Source organism: Saccoglossus kowalevskii, chromosome 4, assembly GCF_978046115.1.
Source record: "Saccoglossus kowalevskii chromosome 4, keSacKowa6.1, whole genome shotgun sequence".
NCBI lineage: Eukaryota > Metazoa > Hemichordata > Enteropneusta > Harrimaniidae > Saccoglossus > Saccoglossus kowalevskii.
Genome location: NC_140644.1, coordinates 19717066 through 19727573, shown reverse-complemented (window position 1 = coordinate 19727573; position 10508 = coordinate 19717066). Strand labels below are relative to the sequence as shown.

General features: G+C 37.8%; 1 protein-coding gene across 2 annotated transcripts; it reads left to right on the top strand.

Annotated features, from left to right (window-relative positions):
* Nucleotides 1-893: 893 nt before the first annotated feature.
* LOC100377464 (cholecystokinin receptor type A-like) lies at nt 894-10298 on the top strand. 2 transcript variants are annotated; one of them, XM_085497922.1, is made up of 5 exons: nt 894-1020; nt 1592-2147; nt 2365-2621; nt 3597-3708; nt 5562-10298. In XM_085497922.1, exons 2-5 carry the CDS (start codon nt 1658-1660, stop codon nt 6026-6028), a joined length of 1326 nt encoding a protein of 441 aa, XP_085354048.1. In that variant the 5' UTR covers nt 894-1020; nt 1592-1657; the 3' UTR covers nt 6029-10298. The 2 variants fall into 2 exon arrangements, with proteins under 2 accessions (XP_085354048.1, XP_085354047.1); XM_085497921.1 differs by having other exon boundaries at nt 3597-3714.
* The last annotated feature ends 210 nt before the right edge of the window (nt 10299-10508 follow it).

Sequence of the window (10508 nt, the reverse complement as noted above, 5' to 3'; positions counted from 1 at the left end):
AACAATCAGGATTTTCGAATCTGCTCATCGGATTATGTTACTGTACATGGACAGCGCGACAGCACAATTAGACATTGAATGGTATTCCATATATATTTGGTATTCCATATGTATTTGGTTGTGTTCAGAATTTGTTGTAGTGACTGATGAACAGAATATGAAATTACAAAATATGCCACAGGATGTGATACAACAATCATGACCGAATAAAGAAGACACCCCGAAATGATGTCTCAAACACGGCTTTATCAACGGGAACAGACAGATACAGAAATACGACAATACATGATGACGCAGCGCCTAAATGTCTATTCCATACACTTGACCTCGCAGAAATGAATGACGACCAACAGTTTGTGGTCTTATTGACCAGTACTTTTTTCACCATTAATTAAATAATGACAATCTTAGAAATGATGGTGAATGAAACCAGCTAATCCACAATGTATCGTATCGTATCAACCTACTTTTTCCACACACTACCCCCCCCCCCTCACACACCAAAACAAATACCGGTATTATTTTCGCCCTTGCTGCAATCTAGCAATCGGACTTATTATTCCGTAAAAAAACATTAACTGTGAAATCCTTCTGTCGTTGGTTTAATTTTTCCCCTCATATTCGTCCCACGTCACGTAATACAAATTCCTTATAAAGTGGCATAATGGCGATATTGTCGGAAGAGGCTCAATGGCTATATCTTCCGCTTCAATGTATTATAGACGGTGATCAATATAATTCGGTTCCCATCCTCGGTGTGTTGTTTATGCATAAGATACGGAACTCGACGTCATCAGATGCGACGTCACGCTTTCACGTGATCAGTGTGCGGGAGTTCTATAATTACTTTCTAATGCTTTAATACGCCACTGCCGTGTCCACCCGCACAGACATTCAGTCGAGCCCAGCATCTGATAATCGCGGCGGAATTTGCAAACTGACGGAGAGCGCCTTGATGCGATTACATCGGAATACAGTTGTAGCGTTGGTCGTTTCAGTTCTCTCAGGCTTCTTATATAGGTGGGTTGTCTCTACACATTGCTCTAGTTGTTTGTAGATGCGAAGCAGAATGCATGCATGCCGCCCTGGCTCATCGTTGACAGGGGGGTCAGGGTAACACTTACTTTTTACAGCAAATCTAAACATTTGCGACTGTGTTTATCTCAGTACGTCATAATACTTGGGAAAAATTACGACAGTTTTACGATAACGGAAGACGGGTGGCATCAACAGTTGACTTCCATGCTATACACAGGCGGATTGAACCTTGTCCTGTTCTCATAAAAAAAAAAAATTATCCCGGGGGCGATTCGTTTTTCCGCGCAATTGGAGCTCGGTGTCGCATTCAAGTTTTATTCGAGTTGTCAGACGTGTGAACAAATGTTGAATAATTTGTTTCCAGGGTGGCAAAGTTGAAAGAGGGAACTATTCGCCATTGACTTGAGCGTTGACACCGGTGGTACTGCCGAGCGAGTGAGCTTCTAAAACGATTATCGTCGTACTTTTTGGCATTCCACTTTCTATCCGACAAAATTGCGGTAGCATAGTAGCAGATATATTGATAATTTACACATATTTTTTCTTCCTACAGCAAAAACTTCTGGATCAAGTGATTGGACAACTCGTAAATGCCTGATTTTAGGAGATATCATTATTAATGTATAGTGAAACTATGGAGAACGCGACTGGAACATCTACCCCGGGATTCGCCGCCGATTTACGGGATTTATGCGAGAACGCTTTATTAAATATGTGTGATAACGGGACAACGTTAAATGTAACCAAAAGCTTGATTCAAATGTGCAATCTAACTTTACATAATGACACTTGTACCAACGGAACGGACGTGGATGTGGACGTCGACCATCACTATGGTTCCAGAGCACCGCCTCCTGCCATGGATGTCAGGCTTTCGCTGGTGTTGTACTCTGTTATTTTCCTCTTGGCTGTCGTGGGGAATATCTTAGTTATCGTGACCTTGGCTCAGAACAAACGAATGCGAACTGTTACTAATATATTCTTGCTGAGTCTCTCTGTCAGCGATTTGATTTTCGCGTTGTTTTGCATGCCCATTACCATTGTCGGGGCAATCCTTCAAAACTTTATCTTCGGAGAGGGATTCTGCCGTATACTCCCCTACATACAAGGTATTTATATTATTGTCTTTCTATGACAGGAAATAACAATTTAGTATTTGCAATTTTCCAAATATAACGGCAACACATATTGTTCCATCTTCTCGATCTGATAAGAAATTTGAAAATACGTACGTGTTCAAGAACAATGCGTCCATAACAGGTATTGCGACACATTTTCTTTTTTTTTCAATGCTGTGGTCACATAGTATGTTTTTGTATTTTTCAGTGGTCGCTGTTTTTGTTTCGGTGTGGACTATGGTATCGCTATCCATGGAAAGATACTTCGCAATATGTCGACCTCTCACCTCCCGCGGTTGGCAGACAAAAGCCCACGCCTACAAGTTAATAGGCGCTGTCTGGTTGACGGGATTTATTCTCTTTATACCGACAGTCGTCTTCACGAAACTAACACCACTGAGCAAACCGCATACGTACAAATGCAGAGACGAGTGGCCTGACCCCAGGGCATATAAAGCCTACACTGTAAGTACAAATGCTTGTTTTCTCCCCTAAAACAATTTGGCTGGATAGTGTGAAGCGATTCTGTCGATACTTGAGATGAAACTGTTTTAGATAAAAAAAACAAAAACAAAAAAAACAAAACAAAAAAAAACGCTGTTTCTTCACTTTTCAACAGAAAACAAAAGCAATTGATATCTTCATGATACTTTTTTTAAAAGAAATTATCGTGTCTGATGCAATGCCTCGTCCTAATATGAGTCTAACTATCAACATTCATTGCATTGCGATGAATTATCCCGTATTTGGGACGGGCAATTTATTTTTAAATACAATGCCTAATAACGCACTGCCAGGAGCTTGACATACAGGTTATTGCCCCAGCTGGGTTCTTTCATTTGAAACAAATATGTGAGACTGAACAAATAGCATCGCTTCACCTACCAAGTATTTCGTAATAGTCCATACACATACTCGTAACACTACACAAAGACATCGGTTATACATATATAAAGAAAAAAATAATATTTAAAGTGGATGGACATTAAATGGATGTGGTAGTTTGTAGACAGTCATTTATACGGTGAAAAATACAGCGCCCTCATCGTGCAATGTTTTTCAACGGGTTTCCATGGACAAGTATAGTACGCTTGAAGCCAGTAAATAAGAGCGCCCCCCCACATCGAGAATCTGCTTTTGTTTTTGTATGGATATTATTCATTCGTAAATACAAAACGCATTGATTTTAAGTTTTATAATTTATCCAAACGTTCGTCCCTTAGTTGTTGGGTACATTTAACGATACTTAGCGTATAATCTTTCGTCGATTACGGAGTCTGGTTAACATATCAACACCGCGGTTCTGATTCAATATAGTGTTGAAAATATTTTATTTAAAACAAACACGCCACGCCCAGCAAAATGAATAGTTGGCTATATTTGCACATGTTTAATACTCTCTGTCTCTCTCTCTCTATCTCTCTCTCTCGCTCGCTTTAGACATGTTTGTTTTCTATTTTAATGGTGATACCACTTCTTGTGATGGTAGTCGCGTACAGCCTCATCATCGTCGAGCTATGGAGAGGTATGCAGAATGAACATAGCCCAACAGGTAACGGTAAGATTTTAACTTAAACGACTGCCGAATAATGTCGTTGGCCACTATGATTAATCCTATGTTCCCATATGTAAATCCAATCAATGAAAAAGAAGATGTCTTTCGAACGCCAATGTCGCATTTCTCCGTAATAAAATCCATATAATGTTTTCATTGTTTTAGAAAAAAAAACTTTACAGAGGATCTGTAGCCAGTATGGAGACATACACATTTGTTTCTAAATTAAATTGAATTGAATTAAATTAAATTATGCATATCGCACGACACTATGTGGCAGATTATGACACGCAAAAAAATTAAGAAAACCTCAGACAACTAATAAATATTAGTTGTCTGAAGGAAAACAGACACTGCAACACGATTACAACACAGACTAATGTTCACATATCGATGTTCTCCACAACATGACTGTGCTGGCGCGCTGACTTTGGAATTCGGCTCATCCGCCCGACTTACAAATATGCCACGGGTTTACCCGAGTCTCGACTGCGTATATATTAAATTTTGTTGAGATTGTTGTGAACAAAGCGTTGTATGCAGGGAGCTCTGAATCGCTTGGCTGATAACACTTACACGTAGAGATACCAGTTTCGACCCAAAGGAACACCTAAGTTCATTACATATAAACCAGCTTTATTCATCTAAACCGTCAACGGAATGTAACACGTCGCTGTCTTCTCTTACTCTCCAATAAAACTCTAAGGCTCTAAGTAAACATGCGATCAGCCACTCGCCTCAGTCGTTGGCACGATCACGTGATTACTAGAAACGTGTCTCACGGTTAAAGCATTGCGAAATTGCTACTGAATACAATTAGGAAATAGTCTGTTTATATAATTTTTGTAATATATGTTTGTAATGTATACTTTAAACATGCATATAATACTGCAACGTCGTGTGAACCAAGTGTGCGTATGTGTGTCATTGCGATTAGAAAATAATTCCAGTAATGATTAGATTGGTTTTATCGATAGTAAAGATGATCAAAATAGTGCATGAAATGGACAAAGATTGTTCGTGAAAGTCTTTAATATTTCTCAAGATCCAGGTCCGACCAAATTAGTTTTTAAGCCGTTTCTTAAATGTGACTGCTAAATCCGCGGTGGCAATCTTTAATGTGATCGAGAATATATAGTATCTTGGTACATTCATGACTATGTACACTGCATGGCTTGCCGGCGAATAACGGGAATATAGGCATTTGACTAACGAATTAGTGATTTGCCTGTGGAAGACCCCTTAGTAGTTTTGAGCAAGGTCTGCCTCAACTGACATGATTGAAGTTTACTATACGCCGTACGTGGCTGCCGACATTGATCGATTAGAATGTGCAATTTCTGAAAGCAAACAATCTAGAATTTCATTTATAGAAATAGTCATATTGAAGTTTTGTCAGGTGACGGTGCGAATGATTGAACGTTGGAGGTCACAGTGACCGGGGTTCGAGGCCAACGGAAAGGTTTACGAAGTGTTTAGATTAGACGTATGTGACCAACACATTACGTATTAATCAAATTACGTGTTTACATCTAACGACAGTGTACTAGTAGTGCTATCGACAAATATATAAAAGCCAAAGTATATAATTCAGTTTTTGTTTTGATATATTTACACGTTAAATTATTCACCTGAAGCAATGTGTTCTGTTCGCGGTATGACGTCACGTTGCACGGAACGTGGTCTACTCGATGTGCCATAACGTTCAACTATGAAATGAATTATAAACGGATAGCGCCAGAAGCGTAATCTTTATTGCCGTTAACACGACACTATTGCACACTAATGTACATTTCGAAATATACAGGCAATGTCTATAATGAGCATTTCGTGGTCTATTTCTTCTGCAGATAAAAACAACTCCCGTGGCAAGTCTAACGGCGACAGCTCCTCTTCAAAAAACCGAACGCACAGCCATCCACGAAGCACATCTAGCAACGTTGCTAAGAGACGAGTTGTGAAAATGCTGATTGTGATCGTATTACTGTTCTTCGTATGTTGGATGCCCTCATGGTGCCTCAACATGTGGTATTTCTATGACAGCGAGAGCGCCCTCACATCGGTATCAGCCTTGGATGCCGCCGTTGTCAAGCTGCTGACCTACATTTCTAGTTGCGTGAACCCGATCACCTACTGCTTCATGAACAAGAAGTTCCGTCAGGGTTTCTTAGAAGCTTTTGGATGCTGCGGAAAGACGACAGAGGCCGCCGGGGTCGGAACTTACAGCGCAGTGGGAAGCACCCGACTGAGATCCACAGGTATGGCTGGCAGCAGCTACAATAATACCACATTCTCATCGGTAGAGGGCGATTCCTAAGTAGCAAGAACACGAAGGAAGACTTTAAAAGCAAGGACAGGTCGATTACAATATACTAGTCATCGAGAGAGTTGTTTGCCACAATTCCATTCTGAATAATGCGAGCGCGAATCGACAAGATAAAACAATAAAACCACACCAATTAATTTATGTTAAAAGCATACACCGATACACGGAATCAACGTATAATCACAAATTTAAGAGCATTAATGATCAAGTAAATTAGGCTAGTTATTCCACAATCTTTTGCAAAGTAATCGCTTTGATAGTCCACGTCCAACATTAGACGGACACCGCTCTGTAGCTTTAATTATTGATGTTAATATTAAGAATGACACCTCGTAATATTATATATATAGACATCTAAATTAAGTGTTTATTAATTATATATTCGGAATATACTTATATAGAAATTTACATATGAGATAATTACTTGATATTGTGAAACTCTTGTGAAATTATGTCAAATTTATTAATTAGTTAATTAGTTATTATGTCAAAAAGAGTGACAGACATATGAATGGAAACTGAATTGAGCAGGCATGCGGTTTATATTCGTCGCAAATATTACGCGATATAGCACCGTAGTGGAATGTTGTGTAATAAGTGGACGAAGTAAATACGTAATTCCGTTTTCGAGACTATTTTTATAAGTCTCGCCTGTGTATAGTTTATATATAGCTTATTTTAAATTAAATTCTTATATTATGCTAATTATACATATACAGCCTAATTTAGAATATATGTAAGATATTAATCAGTTGTTTGGGGGTAATTTGATAAAGTATTGCGAAACATACCGAATATGGATTTGGAGTATTTTCTGTACAACTGCACTTTTTTCGAAAAAAAAAAAAAAAAAAAAAAAAAAAAAAATTTAAACAAAGTTTAATTTGCATTTTACGAGTTTAACGTTGTAATATCATATTTTGTCGGTAATATGTCACTCAATACTACCTGTTATGTATTTTCTTTTAGTGCGGAACTTTCCCAACGTAAACCTACGCCACGCCGCCAAAAGCACACCTGTACATCTGTAATATGTAGCCTGTATCCATCTTCCCTGGCTCACATGCCGCTACGTGCTTATTACCTCTGTCGCTGTTGTCAAGGCAATCTGTTTTACATCTTCATAATGTCGACATGGCGACGCCTGTGACGTCACCGCAACGAACATCTATCGACCAATCAGTCCATCAATCACCCATCTTCCACACTGTCTTAGTTTGTTTCATTCTCCAAGAAGACTATGCACCAGCCGAAAGGTTGTCGTTATTCCAATATTTTGTTAGCATGGTTTCTGTTGCATGATCACTGCATGCAACTCTCTTTTCTGCATGTTCCGCACATACCCCGTATTAGCCTGCATATTACCGACATATGCAAGAGTTCAGACGCGATTTAAATAACACAAGTGGCAACCCTTGGGATTTATTTAAGTTTAACATTTGTTTCCTTTGAATTTTGTAGAAACAAAATTACTGATATATTAGATCATTAACAATTATTAGATACCCTATAAATATGCATTTGAACACAAACTGATATTCATAATGGATGCGCTTTTTTTTAAAGAAAACCTGGTGGCTTGATGTATGTTTGTGTTGTCATGGTTTTTCAGCCTCATTTCCAATTTATAATTGTTGCAGCACAATAATGAATTAAAAGAATGATTATCTATTGGAAATGATGCCTGAGGCGGGCAATGAGTTGTTGACTAATTGTTCATTGCGAGCAAACAGTCGAGAATTACATTGTGACATAATGGTTTTCGCCATGCAGATTAAGACGAAGTGGCTAAGACGTATTTGACCTGACCTCCTTAGCCACGCCGCAAATAAATACAGTGTAAATATATCAAGAAAATAACGAAGGATTCATTGATCTGAAATATGCCAATCAATGTCCGCTGTACTGATGAATCATACTTACGATATACACTGTTTGCAATCTGTGTGGGAAAAAGGAATATCTATAAATTGCTATGTAAAAGTCATCAGGAACAATACACCTTAGATGCAAATGGATACCGAGTTCTCGTTGGGAGCGAGAACCGCGAGACTTCACTCTTTAACATCATCGCGCGCACAGTTCCCTTGGCATATGTATCCATGGTATATATAAGCGTAGACGCGATGGCGCTGAAGGATCGAACACTATTCAACAATCTCGGCTGGCAGTTGCGTTTAAGGCATTTCTAACTAGAACTCAATTATTATATGCCCAATTGTCATGGATATTGGATGAACTAGAATTGTTTGCTTATATACTTTCTATTTTTATTAAAGTAATTTAATTTTGATTGATGTGGCAACTGACGAGCTCAGTTGGAACCACCGACTTTAGTAGCCAGTATTCCGACAATTAAAATATTGGATATACGCTGCTGGACAAATGTTGTTTTTTTCGTGCTGTATGATACACCACTGACTTGCGCTTTATACACACTTGTCATGGGCAATTTATTCGGGAACAGTTACCCTTTCTATTTTAGAAAAATATATGAATGATATTTTGTTTCCAAATTGCAAACTGAAAATATAAAGAAAAGCGCTAAAGTGTATGTTATAGGCAGTACAAATTAGTGAACGATGACTCTTTCATAGTCACAAATTTAATTTATAGCTAATAATCCCACCTTGCAAACTGAATACATATCGTACTTCCAAACGCATGGACCATGTTTTTTGTCATGATTGGGTCGTAAGGTCCTCACTCTTAACCTAAAACATCTTCGCAGCGTATGACACAATACGCACGCTTCAAATAATTAAAGCGGGAGGGTCGTCACATGCGCACGCGTGGGAATTGAGTCCCAAGCGACGATAACAACACACTTTAAAAACGCAAAGGCTCATGGATAGACGCTTGTTTGTAAACAATGACACGCTATGGCCATCTGACGCATGCGCAGATGACGACTCCCCGCTTTAAGGTAAAATGGTCAAAATTAACATTTGTCGCAGACGTATTTGAACCATAACACTTTCATTTTAACACAACTGAATTATTTTCGAATCTGTTCATATTTATTCATATTTATTAATTTTGTTTGAAAAAAATTAAACTTTATTGTGTATGTTGCATGGAAAACCATTCATCAACGAGTTATTTGAACCCTGCTGAAATACATCATATTGAATATGTATTATAATTTGATTGCAGTTTATCTATAAATTACTATACTGTCATTTTTGTCTGGTTTGAATGAAATGTTCGATTGAATTGAGAGCATAACGTATAACGTCAGCCATTGCAAATGCAACCACCAATACATCGCTGAAAACGTTACAGACTAATGTCTGATGAGAAGGAATGTTCACTTTTTATGTTATTATTCAAAACATGAAATTCATATACTTTTTGGTGAAAAATTTGATTAATTGTAATTTTTAAGAGAATCACTTTCGGAGTATCTGACATTTATTGTTATGGTTATTTGTATTTTACGATTTGTGTTTACGATTATTTGGTATCCCATTGACTGGATGGTTGTACTTATAGCTACAGTCCCACTGTGGTACGTACAGTCTGCTTGCGGGAAAAGTCTTCTAACATAATATCTTCTTACATACAATCTTTGTCCCAGCCTAATCGGCGAAATAATACTACAATGCGTGCATATCTGTATCATAACGACGCATTGAATGCAATAGGCGTAAGATATCATTGAAATGTTCATTAGAAAAGGTTTAGATTACATATAACATGAATACTATTTTAGAAAGTTTTCTGCAATGCATACGCAACTATGTCAATGAATCTTGGAAATACATCACTGAATGTTTCAGTCATCATGTGACACGTGTACTACAACACAACCATTGTCCATGATGGGATTTAATCTAGAAGTATTATATATTGTTATCCTACGTACTGCTCCCAATGGGTGTATTTATTTTCTTTCAATAACGTAGCGTTTGTTGGAAATGTATATTTATTGGGTAATAATTTAAATCTCAGAAAATTGTTATTGAAATATTCAAAATATGTTTGACAAGAGTTTCTGAATATTCTGAGGCAGTATAAAAAACTCCTCCCGACACATTCTAATGGACACTATTATCTACTCCAAATAAACAGATTGCTATGATGTGATTCCCCCTAGAGTGTAACACACACTAGTATGACGATGTTTTTATTATTTTGTTTAAACACACATACGGATACACAACACTGAATTGCTCATTGTCTTCGATGTGTTATGTATTATAATTATGTATAATCATTTAGTGTAATGCCAAATAAAGATAGATATTTTATTCCACTAGATAGTGTGCGTTGAATGTTTCATGAGTACTTATAGAGTAGATTTGTCCAGTTGATTGACAACCATCTATTCTCGGGGCGGACATCCGGACAATTTCACGCCTGGCAACCGCGGTCATAAACTCTCAGAATAGACCATTTTCCGTACACTGCGATAATCACGCGTTATGCGTGAAATCGAACGTAAAAACAGGACAAACAAAGATCATAG